The sequence below is a fragment of the Sardina pilchardus genome, chromosome 3 (genome assembly GCF_963854185.1).
Source record: "Sardina pilchardus chromosome 3, fSarPil1.1, whole genome shotgun sequence".
NCBI lineage: Eukaryota > Metazoa > Chordata > Actinopteri > Clupeiformes > Clupeidae > Sardina > Sardina pilchardus.
This window is the reverse complement of record NC_084996.1, coordinates 31,170,785-31,187,973: the sequence shown is the minus strand read 5'-3', so window position 1 is coordinate 31,187,973 and position 17,189 is coordinate 31,170,785. Positions and strand designations below refer to the sequence as shown.

General features: G+C 41.7%; 1 protein-coding gene across 2 annotated transcripts; it reads right to left on the bottom strand.

Moving 5' to 3' along the window:
* Positions 1-106: 106 nt before the first annotated feature.
* icam5 (intercellular adhesion molecule 5) lies at positions 107-9,196 on the bottom strand. 2 transcript variants are annotated; one of them, XM_062532844.1, is made up of 14 exons: positions 8,987-9,196; positions 6,090-6,392; positions 5,612-5,932; positions 5,386-5,520; positions 4,534-4,860; positions 4,186-4,443; positions 3,744-4,082; positions 3,392-3,646; positions 2,983-3,303; positions 2,631-2,885; positions 2,222-2,542; positions 1,870-2,124; positions 1,462-1,785; positions 107-706 (listed from the first exon to the last, which is right to left on the bottom strand). In XM_062532844.1, exons 1-14 carry the CDS (start codon positions 9,036-9,038, stop codon positions 549-551), a joined length of 3,624 nt encoding a protein of 1,207 aa, XP_062388828.1. In that variant the 5' UTR covers positions 9,039-9,196; the 3' UTR covers positions 107-548. The 2 variants fall into 2 exon arrangements, with proteins under 2 accessions (XP_062388828.1, XP_062388829.1); XM_062532845.1 differs by lacking the exon at positions 8,987-9,196 and adding an exon at positions 7,211-7,391.
* Positions 9,197-17,189: the final 7,993 nt, after the last annotated feature.

Here is a 17,189-nt window from a genome sequence, read left to right as displayed (position 1 = left end):
CAGGTTTGTTATTTATTTATCCTTTATTTTACCAGGTGAGTTCCACTGAGATCTTACATCCATTTTCAAGGGGGTTTTCCAATACTGTAGTGATTGATGACTCATGTTGTCAAGCCAATGCTTTTTTATTAGATCAGACACGGAAGATAGTGTCAACCACACATGGAGGAATACACAACAAGGGTTATCACACACATCACACAGGGATAAACACATGATAAAGAGAAACACACATTCCACACATTCTACACATTCTAACAAATACACAACATGGTAAATGCAAATACAACTACGATAACCGTTGTTTGGAACGCTATATTTTGATATGTAAAGCTATTGCATATATACAGTATATATATATACATTTGCACAGTAGGCTGTACATTATATACATTAGACTTACATTCAAGTTTGCTCTCTTGTCTCAGTGTATCTTGCGTTAATCTTGAATTTCCCCTTGGGGATCAATAAAGTATCTATTTATTTATCTATCTATCTATCTATCTATCTATCTATCTATCTATCATGCATAGGTCTACCCCGGGTGTTCATGCACCTCCCTTGGGAATGTCAGCCATTGGGATGTTGGTCTGCACAATGCTGTAATTCCCCTGTTTACTTTTATAGTATCGGATTGCAATTATCAGGATCAATATAATCAGGAGAATGATTAAAAAAATTATTATAATAGTTGTTGTCCAGTCAGCTGCAAAAGAGAAAAGGAAATGTGTTATGTTAAGGAACATTATCTGCCCATGAAACATTCTTAACAGCTTAAAATGGAGAAACAGTCTAGGTGGCTTAGTCTGTTTGTCCCAGACTATGAGGAGAAATTGAGGATAAATAGGCCTCAGTCCTCAGATACATATCACCTTTAGGCCTCCAATAATTACTCTAAATTTCAAAACTTGCTGAACAGCGCCCCCTGTTGTCAAATCAATAGCCTCCTTTTTAGTAGCTTTTTCACACACCCAAAATAATGAAATGTACAAAATGAGCTTTTTGCTGTTCAAGATAATTTAATCACGTGGATTGAGATTAACAGTGGGCTTTAACAGTCTGATAGACGTCAGTGCATATAGATTTAGATTACATTTTGAGAGGTATGGGCCAGTAATTGACATGCATATTTAATCAACCTATTGGGATTAAATTAACTGATGAACAAAGAAATTCACAGGAATTTCATGACTTATTAATCATTTAATTCTGAGGTTTGATAATTTGCTTTACTCTGTGTGAAATGATAATGTCAATTATAAGATGACAATAAATGTAACTTGATACAAAATATTTTCAGATATAAAATGATTTTTTTTTTTTAATTTTCTCACAAACACAGAACAAATGAATGAAGGGCACTTTATCCATTTTGAGCCAAGCTGGGTCGCAAAATAAACAGAACCCTCTGTTATATAAATAAGCATTAATATATAGAATGAAAAAAGAAATGTAACTCACCAGGTATAGTAATGACATACTGATCTGACTTGACTACAGGAGGCGAGACAGGGCCAAGATCCAGCCGTGCCTCACACCTGTACTTTTCTCCATCATCAGATGCAGTGGGCTGGATACGGAGGTCAAAGGTCAAGTTGTGGGGACCTTCCCCGATGCCCTGATCTTTGCTCTGTTCCGGAAGCACATAATTCTCTCCTTTAAGCCAGTTCACCTTCAGGTTCTGAACAGGAGCAACGTCTTGAATGTGGCAAGTAAAGAAGTAGAATTGGCCAGCAGTCATTTTGCCAGTATGATTTGATGTCAGGGTTATTTTGCTTGGCATCTCTGTAGAAAACATGTAAGAATGTAAGAACATGTATTGGATATTACCTGATCTGATTGTTTGAACACCATAAAAGTAAGACTCACGGTAAACTGTGACACTGAGGTCTTTGTAACACAGCCCATCATCAGTGTCAATGAGACATTTTGGCTTCACTGACCACTCTGTCAGCTTCTCTACACTCCAGCTGACTGGTTGGACACCCTGCACTTTGCTTACAGGTCCAAGGGTAGAATTCCAGCCAATTCCGTTGTGAGGTATTAATGCACGGCAGTCAGCTGAGGCTGAATCTCCATACTTCACCACCAGAGAGGGAGGGCTGATGACAATCGGACAGCCACCTGTGGTGATACAGTAGAATGCATGACACATCACACGTATCACTGAATCCCTGCAGGAGGATTCACCTGTGCTTAAGGGAATGTCAGGCCAACTTACTGTACACCGTGATGGTGAGTGGGTCTGAAGTCAGTTTGGGGGGCCCTCCTGGCCCTAAATTCAGATCTGCCTCACACCAATATTGTGTTCCATTATCAGATATATTAGGAACAATCAGGATTTCACTGGTAACATTTTGTTTCCCCACATTGTTGCTCTGGTGACTGTCATCTGTTGGCAGACGTGTGTCTCCTTTGAACCACTTCAAGGTCAGGTGCTGTACAGGAGCAACGTTTTCTAAGTGGCAAAAAAGGCTATAGTTCTTGCCTTCAGCCATTGCTCCAGTAGTAGTCGCTGTTACAGTGATTGCATCTGGAAAAGCTATAAAAAGGACAATAAGGATGAATTGTATCAGGTCTTTGTAAACATTTACATTTTGTATGTTACTGATTGAGAATATTGGACTTACAATAAACTGTGACACTGAGGTCTTGGTAACACAGCTCATCATCTGTGTCAATGAGACATTTTGGCTTCACTGACCACTCTGTCAGCTTCTCTACACTCCAGCTGACTTGTTGGACACCCTGCACTTTGCTTACAGGTCCAAGAGTAGAATTCCAGCCAATTCCGTTGTGAGGTATGAATGTACTGCAGTTAGCTGAGGCTGAATCTCCATACTTCACCACCAGAGAGGGAGGGCTGATGACAATCGGACAGCCACCTGTGGTGATACAGTAGAATGCATGACACATCACACGTATCCCTGAATCCCTGCAGGAGGATTCACCTGTGCTTAAGGGAATGTCAGGCCAACTTACTGTACACCGTGATGGTGAGTGGGTCTGAAGTCAGTTTAGGGGGCCCTCCTGGCCCTAAATTCAGATCTGCCTCACACCAATATTGTGCTCCATTATCAGACATATTAGGAACAATCAGGATTTTATTGGTAACATTTTGTTTCCCCACATTGTTGCTCTGGTGACTGTCATCTGTTGGCAGACGTGTGTCTCCTTTGAACCACTTCAAGGTCAGGTGCTGTACAGGAGCAACGTTTTCTAAGTGGCAAAAAAGGCTATAGTTCTTGCCTTCAGCCATTGCTCCAGTAGTAGTCGCTGTTACAGTGATTGCATCTGGAAAAGCTGCAAAAAGGACAATAAGGATGAATTGTATCAGGTCTTTGTAAACATTTACATTTTGTATGTTACTAATTGAGATCATTGGACTTACAATAAACAGAGACATTGAGATCTCTGCTACACTGCCCATCATCAGTGTCAATAACACACGTTGGCTTCACTGTCCACTTGGTCAGGTTCTTCGTGCTCCAGCTGACTTGTTGGACACCCTGCACTTTGCTTACAGGTCCAAGAGTAGAATTCCAGCCAATTCCGTTGTGAGGTATGAATGTACTGCAGTTAGCTGAGGCTGAATCTCCATACTTCACCACCAGAGAGGGAGGGCTGATGACAATCGGACAGCCACCTGTGGTGATACAGTAGAATGCATGACACATCACACGTGTCACTGAATCCCTGCAGGAGGATTCACCTGTGCTTAAGGGAATGTCAGGCCAACTTACTGTACACAGTGATGGTGAGTGGGTCTGAAGTCAGTTTAGGGGGCCCTCCTGGCCCTAAATTCAGATCTGCCTCACACCAATATTGTGTTTCATTATCAGATATATTAGGAAAAAACGTATAGGAACTGGTAAGATTTTGTGGACCAGTACTGATGCTACTCTGGTGACTCTCATCTTCAGACAACTCCACAGTGCTTCCATCAACAGTGCGTTTGAACCACTTTACAGTGAGGTTCAGAACAGGAGCGATATTTTCAATGTGGCAGATAAGGGTGTTCTCCTTCCCCGCAGCCATTGGAATATGTTTTTCTGTGGTAATGGACAAACTCTCCGGAGTTTCTGTAAAAAGCACATTGAAAATTTAGGCGATATATATATATTTTAAAATTGTTTAGTAAGTATTTAATCTTTTAACTAAAAAGTTGGTGACAATGGAACTCACCGTAAGCCACAACAGATAGGTCTCTTACGCACTGGGTACCCTTCTTCGAGTTGATGTAGCATTGTGGAGTCAGTGTCCACTCTCTCAGCTCCTTCACCGTCCAGTTGAGCTCTGTGACTTCATCCTCCAAAGGCACAGCCCCCACTGGGGACTCCCAGCCCATGCCATCAATGGGTACGAGTGCACGACAGGTGGACGAAGCAGGACCTCCATACCTCACCACCAGAGTAGAGGGACTGATATCAACTGGACAGCCACCTACGGAGACACAGTGTAACAATTACAGCTTCATCACATCTCACAGGTCTCAGATGATTCTCAAATTAACTGGATGCAAATGCAACTTACTGTACACTTGAATGTTGAGGATCTCTGATTTGCGTTCGAGATTAGATTCATTTCCTGGTGGCTGGATCTCTACAACACACTGGTATTTTTCCCCATCATGTGTTTTAAGGGGAGTGTACAGGAAGTCACTGGTTATATTCATGTATGTGTCCTCTATGTCCTGCATTATTTGTGTGCCCACCAGATCCTGTCCTATTAGCGCCTTGACATTGACGGTGACATTGCCGTAAAGGTATGGAGTAACAGGTGTGGAGATTTCGATGTGGCATGACAGGGTGTAATTTTCGCCCACAGCCATCGGCCCAGGGGAAACTGCCACAACATCGACTGCAAAAAGGAGAGAGAAAAACACAACAAATACTCTGTGAATGTATGTTTTGCAGAAAGTTAAAGGAGAAAATCATCTCAATTATGTCTTGCATCCAATCCAAAGAATGAAAATACATTTATGTTTGTTGTCATCATTACAGGATCGGTGTCAACTAAATCAGAATTAAGTATATTTTCTTAGTTTGCTGCATCTAAAACAAACTTTTTGTTCATTTATGTAACTACCTATGTCGTACAACAGTATGTCCAAAGTTTTACTTTCAAGTGGTTACTGCTGGTACTGGCTAAATTCCAAATAGCTCAACTCCATCTGGCCACCTAATTATCCCCTAGTAGAACTGACTGATTCATTCTCTCTCTCTCAATGTGAGAATGGTCAAACCTAACTAAAGGCAAGTTAATGAGAGTGAATGTGAAATGAGCGCTTCATCCAACCCACAGCCACTGACGTCATCTTTCCCCTTGTAATAACTGAAGGTGAGGTAGGCCTAGGCTGTCCTGTTTTCGGATGGACTGACTTACTGTCTAGTTGAGGAGTTGATGTTGGAACCTCAGTTGGTCCTGTGGCTGCAGGGGCAGTGGGTGTGGTTGCGATCGCTGAGGTTGGCATTGTTGGCGTGGCAATCGTTCCTGCATCACCCCACAGAGACAAATCCTCTGAGAAAGTGTAAGATAGAATGTTCAGAATCTCTGTATTTGTCAGCAGTGCACAGTGAAAAGGGAAAAGTAGAGAGGGCAGAAAACATACTTTTCACAGTGATGGATAGCGGATCAGATGATCGCGTCAGAGGTCTTTGGGGTCCCAGATCTAGCTCTGCTTCACACCGGTATGCAACTCCATCATCCTCTCGGGTCGGAAAGATCCGGAGGGAAGCCGACACATTACGTGGACCTCTCTCAGTGTCCACGAATCGAGATTCATTCACAGGGACATTTTCTTTGTACCATCGCACCTTTAGGTTCTTCACTGGAGCGACATCCAAGACGTCGCACTGGAGTTCATATGATCGGCCATCAGCCATTACCTCAGTGTGGTTCACCAGAGTGATGGATACATTTTCAGGAGCCTCTGCAGGAGGGAAATCATTTTAGTTTTCACCTTAGGCTGCTGGACACAATTAGGCCTAAGTATTTTTAAATGAAATTGTTTCAATTATATTTAAGATCAACTGCATAGTGCATACACTAGTTTTAAGGAGTGGACTAGTTTTATGTTATGGACTTACTGTAGACTGTTAAAGATAGGCTTTCATTGCACTGAAAACCAGTCCCATCAGTAAAAATGCAGTGCGCTTCTATGTCCCATTCTTGTAGGCTTTGTACTGTCCATCGTGTGTAATTCCCAGGGACATCGGACATCGTCGAGTCACTGATATTAAACTCTAGAGGTATCTGCCATTCTACCCCTCCAGTGTCAAATTCTCCGGTGGAAAGAGATGTGCAGTAAACATCAAGTGATTGCCCATATTCCACTACCAGTTCAGATGGATACAGCTCCAGTAATCCAGGAGGGCACATGTCACTGGCCACTGTTGAAAGAAACAGTAAGTCAGACTTCACTGTGTGATGGACACTGGCAGGTCTTAGAGCCAGTCTTGTTGTTTGGCATGCCTGTGCTTTCTCCCTCTCTCTCTCCCTCACGCTATTCTTGTTGAGCAGGTGATGGTGGTCGTGTGCGCCTGATTGGCAGGAGTATAATGTCAATCAATGTCAGGGTGCTCATGTGTATATAAATGAGTGTGTGCATGTGTGAGTTTGCCTTTGTGTATAAGAGTGTGTGTGTGTGTGTATGCATGTATGTGTGTGGATTTGCGTGTGTCTGTGCAATGTGTGTGTGTGTATTATGTATGTGTGTGTGTGTGTGTGTGTGTGTGTGTGTGTGTGTGTGTGTGTGTGACTATCATCCATAACCAGCAACCTTTCGCTCAGAAGCACCATCTGCAGGCCGATGGGTGTACACTAAATGTAGGATAGAAAAGAGTACCCGCACACTGTTGCTGCTGCTCCCGAAGTGATTTTAATGCACGTTTCGACCAATATGGTCTTCGTCAGGTGTTAACAGAACAACAGCACTGGAGGGAATATATACACATGACAATGAGTATTGTTCTCAACTAGCCAATCAAGGCGTAAGTGACGTAATGCAGGGCAATTAAGTCCTAAGTACCAAGTCTCTTAAATGCAAAAAGTATTTAGGACAATATTATATAGGTACATTTTACAGAACATTTTATGTATCCAATGTTCAGCAATATAATATTGCAATTTTTATTTTTTACCATGGGGGTGCAAATCACAAATGACTGGTTAAAAGCTAAGTTGATGTGGTCTCTTGAGATCAACATACCATAAACATTTTGTCATCCTCAGTGCCACGGTTCAGGCAGTTATTTAGGAAAAACTGCATTTTTGGGGCCAGCGCGGGGTGGAGTGGCCCCCAGGGACCAAACTAAAGTTTTCTGTGAAAGTCTACTGGGGCTACATGCCCACCAAGTTTCATGTGCCCCGGTGCTACGGTGTCCCGGGAATCGTTGACCAAAAATTCAGGAAGTAGATGACGGGAGAAAAAAAAAACAAAAAAAAAAACATTGACAATCACGATATGACCGCTACGCTAGCGGCGGTCATAATAAACAATCTCTAAATAGGAGAATAGTAAATAATCAAGTAATTCAATGAATTATATAATAACATTTAACTATGGAATAATGAGCAATAATAAAAACAATGTAAATTTAATCAATAGCCTAATGCAAACAAAACAACGCTATGAAATACAAACCAAATGCCTTAAGACTCCTCTTGAAAGACTCAAAACTACTATTGGAATGAAGAGCACTGGGCAATCCATTCCACCAACATGGAACCACTGATGTATAATATAAACCTTGATCAATTCAAGTAGGAGGGAGCAGATCCAGTCAATGTCCTATAGGCTAACTAAGAGATTTTAATTTAATTCTGGGAGCCCGTGGAGAGTAACTAACAGAGGAGTTACATGTGTCCTCTCTGGCTGATTGAAGACTATAGACGTGCTGCAGCATTCTGGATGAGTTGTTCTCACTAACATGAATGATACTAATGAGAACTACAGTGACAAACAGCATTAACTTACAATTTGTTATCATTACCGCTTTATCATCTGCATGCTAACCCTTATGGAAAAATAACTTCTAAAGTAGTTCTACAATAGTGTATAATACTTCTGTGATATTCATATTCTGTAATATTATCCTTGCCCTCTTTTATGTTCCTATAGTGCAGTCTACAGTTCAGTTCAATTCAGTTCCAGTGCAGAGTACTTCTATAGCGTGTCCCAAAATACTATGAGTCATGTTATACTGTATCTATAGTATTCATAAAGATTATTAATCAAACATGATTGAACAGTGCTGATGCTGTTGTGTGGCATAATTATGGTTGTTATATAGTTATAATGATTAATTATGTTTACAGGTCGGAGTGATGATACAGGGTCAGACCGCGCACAGACAACTCTTTGTTGATTGTACAGTTCACTTTAAATTGCATTACCACAGGATATTTATTTGCGCATCCGTCAGCGCAATGACCTAAGTGTACCGGTCGCTCTGTATGCTTTTCAAAATGTGTTAACCACTGCTAGTCCACACCCAGTGCCTAACACCACCCACCATCTAGAGGTAATGTCAGCTTGAATTAAGAACATTATGTACCCTTTTCTATGAACACTTGATTACAATATATGCATGTCTTTATTTATATATTTCATATTTCAATGATGAACTGAACCAAATCTTGATTTGTCTGATCAGCTATTATCTAAAAGAAGTCAACTTTTGATAATATCACAGGCTCACAAATGATCAGTTCCATTCAGATTCAAACCACATTACACTACCTCTGTCCTTATTAAGCAGTGGCACAAAAAATAACTAACTGTTACATCTTGAACATCATGATTTAAACAAAAAGCCATGCATATGCAACCATGGGCCTGCACTGACAGATGAGTTTTCACGAAGGCAACAGAAACCCGTAGCAAGTTATCAGACCCTTATTGCATTTTATCGATGGCAGACAAAACCGAACCACATTTTGTATTGCCAACATGGGGCCTCTACAAAAGCAACAGGTTACTCACCGCTGGTGAAGAGAAAGATGATGCAAAGGTGCAGCATGTGCTGAAGAGACATGCTGAAGTTCAGAGATGCTCTCTGGTCAAGGGCCTATGGATTAATAAGAGACCCTTAGTCCTTGGAACCCCTGTTGTAGTTTCTAGCACAAACCCACTTGTGCTCTGAATCCAGATCACCTTTTCGATCTTAGTGATCAGACGGTGAGAGCATGGCTTTCGCGGCTACGGAAATATGAAGAAAGAGGAAGTCCTGAGTCTGCTATAAAGAGTAGCTGTTGAGCATGACCCAGTGCTGGCTTCCTGCTGTGTGCTACTGCCTTAGAGTCTGTACTTTTAGAATGACATATCAATGTGAGAAGGGAAGGCTGTATGTAAATGAATCACACGACAGAACTCTCTAATGTCTGCAGGTCAGCTCATCAGACAGCAGAAAGACAGGACAGAACGAAAACCAGACAAAGGTGCACAGGTAAACACACTAAAGTAAAATGTTTCTTTCCACCTCTCACAAGTGCATAAGGGTTTGTAATAAATTAATTATAAATGGCTTTCACTGAAGTGCAGCCCTGGTCTTAAGATATGGGTTTTCTGGGTGTTCATCTTCCTAATAGATGATGCTTGTGTCACAGAATAGTTGCCTCATATGTGCTTGTCAGCATTCTTTGCCACTTGTCTGACAGATCTTAAATGGGAAGCCTTTAAGAGCTAACACCCAGATTTGGAAATGGCAGTGTGGAGACAATCCTAACTGATCATGCAGTGTGATCAGACTTCAGGATTCCAAGTAGGACAGAGGCAGCTGTGGACACAGGGTATTGATCTTCAGTGAAATATTGTCACTTTTACTTTTCCTTTCCAGCTTGACAGCTCTCACACACATTCTCACAGCTCTCACACACATTCTCACAGCTCTCACACACATTCTCACAGCTCTCACGGCTCTGGCGCTTTTGTTGCAATCCTGTGGCTTACAGTTGGTCAGAAGAAGATAAATGCATCTGTTTCTGGCAAAGTCAGACTAGAGTGTTTTATGGATAAGTAAGAGAGTTAATTAGTTAGTTATGGTTATGGTAATGGTTATTAAGTTTAGCAGATGCTTTTGTGTGTGTGTGTGTGTGTGTGTGTGTGTCTTTGTGTGTGTGTGTGTGTGTGTGTGTGTGTGTGTGTGTGTGTGTGTTTATGTTGTGCAGCGCTACGCAGCGCTACTTTATGTTTTATATAAAGTAGACCAGTGTGTTCCTCCTGATCTGATAATGTGGGTATGATGCAAGTGTGTTTGATTTTGTCTAAGCATGGGTCTATAGTGTTCAAGCAACGGGCAAAAACTGTAATACAAGTGCATTTATTTAGAAGGAAAAAAATCCCACATTAAGAAATATTTTACATCAAATCATGTGTGCCACAATTATTGGCACCCCTGATGTCAATGCTTTGTACAACCCCCTTTCGCTAATAAAACAGCACCTAATCTTGTCTTATAATGTTTCACAAGATTAGAGAAAACAGAAAGAGGGATCTTCGACCATTCCTCTTTGCACAAAATCTCCAAATCATCCAACGATCTGGGTTCTCTCCTCTGCACTCTCCTCTTCAGCTCACCCCACAGGTTTTCAATGGGGTTGAGGTCTGGGAACTGAGATGGCCATGGTAGGAGCTTGATACGGTGTCTGGTGAACCATTTCTGTGTAGACTTGGCCATATGTTTAGGGTCATTATCTTGCTGAAAGACCCAGTGACGACCCATCTTCAGCTTTCGGGCAGAGGCCACCAGGTTCATTTAAAATGTCCTGGTATTTCAAAGCATTCATGATGCCATGCACCCTAACAAGGTTCCCAGGCCCTTTGGAAGAGAAACAGGCCCACAGCATCACTGATCCTCCCCCATATCACAGTGGGCATGAGGTAGCCTGATTACCATCGACTTTCAAAGGCTCTGCGAGACTTTAGTCTGACCAACAGCCTGTGCTAACACGGTTTCTCCAATCGCTGGTTGACCCGCCTCCTTTAAGTGCCTCGATTTGCTACTGGTCGATGTCAGAAAGCGGTTTGCCGAGTTTAAACCAATAACAACACTCTTTCCGCTGCCTTGAACACGCCTCTACCCAGAGCCGTTGGAGCCGCTCAAAGTTGATTGGTTCTCGACCAAAGGGGGCAGTTCCGCAGATTTCGGGAACTCAGAAATCCTTCCCGATTAGCAGTTGACCAGACCAGCGACAGAAACAGCCTGAAGGCGTTACGTCACTGGGAGGGCGTGCCAGGCTAGGCATGAGGTGCTGTTCTGCATACTCATCTTTTTGTTACGCCAGACCCACTTAGAGTGTTTGCCAAAAATCTATAACTTTGTCTCATCTGACCAAAGCACACGGTCCCAGTTGAAGGCCCAGTACCGCTCCAGACGTTTGTGCTTATGATTTTGAGTGAGAAAGGTTTTTTTCTAGCCTGACGAGCCAGACCCACATGTAGGGTCTGGACACTCACCGTAGACAGGGCTCAATCTGAGGGGTGGGGTAAACAGTTGTCTTTCAAATTCCCTCCCCGCAATAGGATAACGCTAAACGAATCATTTTCTTGTTTTCAAGTAGCAGGATGCGTAACTCTCGCCAGACCCTTGTAGTTCCGCCATGCTCCACCAGAGGCGTTTCACTGAGCTCCACACAAGGGTCTGGACGCGAGGGCAATCCAAACCCCTACCAGTGATCAAACAATTAGCAACCAATCAGGAGCGCCGAAGCGAGTGTTTGATTCAAATAACAATGGCGGCACGCAGCGAGGAGTCTTGTGCTGACATTGATTCTGCTATTTCAACCGTTTTGTCGAATCTATCGAGTATTCATTCTTTAAAAGATTAACAGAGAATAGTTTTGAAGACATTTATTGGTGGCAAGGATGTTTTTACTCTTCTTCTGACCGGGTTTGGCAAGAGCTTGAAGAAGCCTAGCACGTCATTCAAGATAACAGGCAAGTGGTTTATCAAATCACATGCGAGGATGTTTTACAAGGACCCGCCTTCATAAATACATCTCCTATCGAGAAGTCCCAGATCCTTGTGTGAAGCAGACAGCGAACTACAGGATCTGGCGAAACTCAGGTTAGCGTAACCTTCCCTCTCCACGCAATAGGATAACGCTAAACGAATCATCTTCTTGTTTTCAAATAACAGGATGCGTTACCGTCGCAACTTCTGGTCGCATGTCAGTCACCATTATGTTAAGCCCACCCACCGACTCTATACACGCTGTGATTGGCCCACTGGTTTTTCGAGTTCTCAGCTCCCTGGCTCTATGGATCGTGCCTAGACTGCCCCGCCAGCCAAATTACATTTGCTGCCGCTAGGGGCGTCTAGATTTCTAGGCTAGTTTTTTTCCGTGCATGCCTCCCAAACAACTTGTTGGCATAGCGCCTGTTACGAGACCATACAAGTTGTAAGATGGTTTCACAACATAACAAAAGGCCAAAGAGGTTTAAGGTTATTTATTTGTAACAAAAATGTCAGAAACAATATAATTACCGGTGTTGTTCAACAAAGAAGAATTAAGCTAACAGAAAAAACAAAATAACAAGGTGGTGCATTGAAGCTAAAGTGTAACTAAACAGAAAACAAACCCTGAGATTGCTTGACTCAAAAGAAAACCATAGACTGCTGACTCCCGACTGAAACAAAAGACTATGCGGACTTGTGAGTCTTCCCGAACGCTCCCTGAACCTGTTACTAAAAACGTGCAAAAACCCGACACCAAACACCACCCGTTATTATAAGTAGAAATAAAGATTAAGTGCTTAGTAAACGGACTATATGTACGTGAATACTAACTTAACGAAAGTCCAGACTAAACAAAGGGAAACATGGCGAAGTGAAGCGCCGACGCAGCGGCAGGCTGCCAGCACTTCTGCCCCAACAGAGGCGAGAGCGACGTAGGCCTACGCAATGAGAGAAAGAGAGAGAGAGGAGGTGGTCCTGATGGTTGTTTTGGAGACTTTGTGACCCCAAGATGCAACCATTTGATGCAATTCTGTAACAGTGAGTTTTGAAGATTTTTTTATTTCTCTTACCATTCTCCTCACTATGCGTGGTGGCAAAATAAACTTGCGTCCTCTTCCAGGCTTCTTTACCACTGCTCCAGTTGTTTTAAACTTCTTAACGATTCCTCTGACCATAGATATGGGCGGGTGTGCAAGTGGCTATTTTCTTGTAGCCATTGCCTTACTTGTGAAGGTCGACACACATCTGCCTTACTTGAACAGTGTGTTCCTTTGTCTTTCCCATGTAGAAGAGAATGGCCTTTGTGTCACGTCATATTTATAGCCCAGGGAAACAGGATGTTAAGAATTACTAAATAAATGTTCCTATACTCTGATTGACTTTGTAAACTACTGTAGAAATGACAGAAATGATAGAAATACTTTAATTACATTTATTTCCTAGGAATTGTTAGGGGTGACAATAATTGTGGAACAGGTGATTTTATGAAGAATAATTATTTCTCAGTCAGGGATTTTTTTCCCACCTTAAAATTCACTTGAGTTGAAGGTTACATTTTTCTACAATTTTCAGTGTGAGAGTATGCTTCTACAATAAAAAAAATATTTATTTTAAGGTTTTTAACGCATCTTAACCAGGGGTGCCAATAATTGTGGAGGGCGCTGTATATTTCCTAGTGTTGTGTTATGTTTACTTGTGTGTAGAGTTTTGGCACAGTGAGCAAAGTTTTGCAAAATGTGTTCAAGCAACGGGCAAAAACTGTAAAGACCAGCCACACACACTGCACAGTCCCTTCACCTTGGCACCTCAGTGCTGTTATGCTTGTTTCTGCCAAAATGAAAATATTTTACCTTCTGAACCTCCGTCCAGAGGGCAGAGCATTGAAGTAGCAATTTAACGGGTGGCGTTCTGTGCTGTGTTCTGTGTTCTGTATTCTGTATTCTGTGTTCTGTTATTGGTTATGGTTATGGTTATGGTTATGGTTATTTAGCAGACGCCTTTGTCCAAAGCGACATACAAATAAATAACAATACAATTAAATAACAGTGAACAATTTCAAAAAGGGAGAATAGCAATATTATCAATAAAACAATCAATTAAGCACTAACCTAATGAGAAATAAAACAATGAAATGAGAATAGCAATCAAATAAGTCACTCAGTTAATTAAATAATAACAATAACTATAGCATGGTAAGGCTAAATTTAAGGACAATAGCAGAATAAATGTCAAATTCTAACAATGGACAAATTATAACAAAACAATACTAATATACAAACCATAACACATAACAAACGCTCAAAAGACTAAGTGCATATTAAACAAATATGCCTTAAGACCCCTCTTGAAAGATCCAAAACTGTTGCTGGAACGGAGAGCACTGGGCAACTCATTCCACCAACACGGAACCACTGAAGAATAGGATCTAGTTTGACCTAGCATGAATGGCTTGTCGACATAACAGACGCTCCTCAGAAGATCGCAATAGGCGGTTGGGAATGTACATCTTGATCAAAGAACTGAAGTAGCTAGGAGCAGATCCAGTCAGTGTCCTATAGGCCAGAGTGAGAGATTTAAATTTAATTCTGGCTACTATAGGGAGCCAGTGGAGAGGGGTTACATGTGTCCTCTTTGGCTGATTGAAGACCAGTCGTGCATGCATAAGTGATGGCTCTGCAGTTTTACATGAGATTGGGAGATTGGGAGAATGGGGACCTTTTTTTCGCAATGGTGTTGGTAATCCATATGAGTTTGTCTTGTCTCAGTTTTGGACAGTGAGCATATTGAAGAAACATGTGAAGAAGTAGAGCTAGATGGATTGGATAGTACTTTACTTTTACATAACAGTAAGAGAATATAAAATATAGAGTTGTATTTTGCTTTGGACTGACAGTCTCAGGACTTATTGTTTTTTTGTGTGATGGTGTAAAACTGAGTTTATTGTCTATTGTGAGTCAGAGGTTCTGTCTTTAGTTTCGTTCCATTTATTATTAGCCTAAGTAGCCTAATACCACAGACGAGACCATTATCCTTGCCTCAATGAACTTAACTGTCAGGTGTCACGTAGACTAGTTGCAGTCACATGGCCGTATCTACCACAGAGGATACCGGTATTTCTTTCCTGAAGTTTCGCTTCATTTAAAGGCTATAGCGATAATATAGTGCGAATTGGCTATAGGCCTACTGGACGCAATGTGCACACACTCCCTTTGTGGCCTCGCTATATTAATATAATCAGCATGGCACAGCGGCCAGAATTCCAACATCTGGCAGTGAAACCTGTAACTCACCCATATACAGAATCACTCTTCTGAGTATTTTGTTCAGCGAAAGGTATTCCCGAGCAAATCCTGAATTTTTGGTCAACGATTCCCAGGACACCGTAAAATGGGGCACATGAAACTTGGTGGGCATGTAGACTCCGTAGACTTTTTCGAAACATTTTCGTTTAGTACCCGGGGGCCACTCCATCCCCGCGCTGGCCCCCCCCCCGAAACCCCAAAAATGCAGTTTTTACTAAATAACATCCTGAGCTGTGGCACCGAGGATGACGGAATGTTTATGGTATGTTGGTCTCAAGAATAAAAAAAATAAAATGCCATATTATACTGTTTTAATTGCCCTTATCTTCAGATGAGATGTTATGAACTGTACCAAATTCCATGTACGTATAATTAACCTGACATCCTCTGAGAGTATGTGTTTTTTGTGGAATGTCATCCATGGGGGCTAAATATTAATTTATATGTACTTTTCGTAACTGTACCCATCAGCCTGCAGATAGTGCTATAGAGCAAAGGGTTGCTGATTTAGGATACTGTCTCTCTCTCTCTCTCTCTCACACACACACACACACACACACACACGTACGCACACATACGCACACATACACACACACACACACACACAGACACACAACACAACAACCACACACGCACACACATGCTTACACAAAAGCAAACTCACACATGCACATGCTCATTTATAAATACATTAGCTGCAAGAGTAGAAGATATGCATATAAATTGCACAAATATAAGATACAGACAAGTTGACAAGCATAATTTATTTTCTGTGGAGAGAATGTGCAGAACTGAGTGGCGGTCATATTTTGTACCGCTATGCGGTACATCTAGTTACTACTGCATCTGTCAACTCCAATCTGGAGTTTTCCACCCATGCAAGTAACTGTGCCACGATCATGGCATGCATTATAATTACAACGTGGTTACACAGGCTGTCACTAACTTCCTTTCCAGTAGGCTATCGCAGAATAACAGACGCAAAACGGAAATTCACTCATTGCTGTGATGTTGGGTTTGGTGCGCCCAACCACAATAACCTAGCAACAGCTGAATGCCACAATAAACCCACACCTATTTCTTCAGAAACTTCACAGATCCGAGCGCTGGAAACTTTCCCTTCTTTAGTATGAATTGAGGTGTGTTTTCAGCAGTGTGAAACTTGCTACCAGTTATTTTTGATACACTCTGAAACCACATGGAGGAGATCGGAGGTCATGCTAGAGTGAAGGCTACAGTCCATAGAATTCAAGCTGTTTATTATATGTTTATGAAACTGTTTATGTGTATATTTTTTAAAAATCAAAAATTACATTTCTATATAGCGCTCCATCAAGTTCCATTGATTGATACATACATTCAGTTTAATAATGAGTAGCCAGTTCAATAGTTTTAGCGGTTTGGTGTCTCTAAACACAGTCACTATTGTCCCATCACTCATACTGCTGCATGTACAGCGCTCTTGCTACAGCATTTTCAACACTCCCTCTCCAATGTCCTCTCACCCTCTGTTAAGTTCCGATCTTCACCAACAGGTGACAGTGTAGTGCCAAACCCAGAAATGGCCTCGTTTCTCTTTAGTAATCATATTTAGGCCTTAATTAACAAGGTTGAGCACAGCACTTCATGGTTAATTTCAATAAAATAATATAAAATACAGTATATCATTAATGGTAAATAATCCCCTGCATTGTTATGATCAATTACAATAAGTATATGTGACAAATGCCATGCATGACTAACAATGCCATGCATGACTAGCAATGTCTAACCACAATGACGACAGGTGAGTGGTAGTGTATCTGTCATGGTTCATCTCTTTCTCTTGAGGTAGCCACATTCACTAGTCTGGCTATCACCATACTAAGCTGCAGACTGAACATGAGTCTGGGGAGTCTGTGCTTTATCTCTACTGCACAAGAGACGC

What these genes read in the sequence shown, in the direction of transcription:
- icam5 (XM_062532844.1), bottom strand. Translation starts at nt 9,038, where the DNA reads ATGTCTCTTCAGCACATGCTGCACCTTTGCATCATCTTTCTCTTCACC. An exon ending in CATCTTTCTCTTCACCAGCG is followed by an intron (nt 6,393 to 8,986) that starts GTGAGTAACCTG and finishes TTCTTTCAACAG; the next exon opens with TGGCCAGTGACATGTGCCCT. An exon ending in GCTATCCATCACTGTGAAAA is followed by an intron (nt 5,521 to 5,611) that starts GTATGTTTTCTG and finishes ACACTTTCTCAG; the next exon opens with AGGATTTGTCTCTGTGGGGT.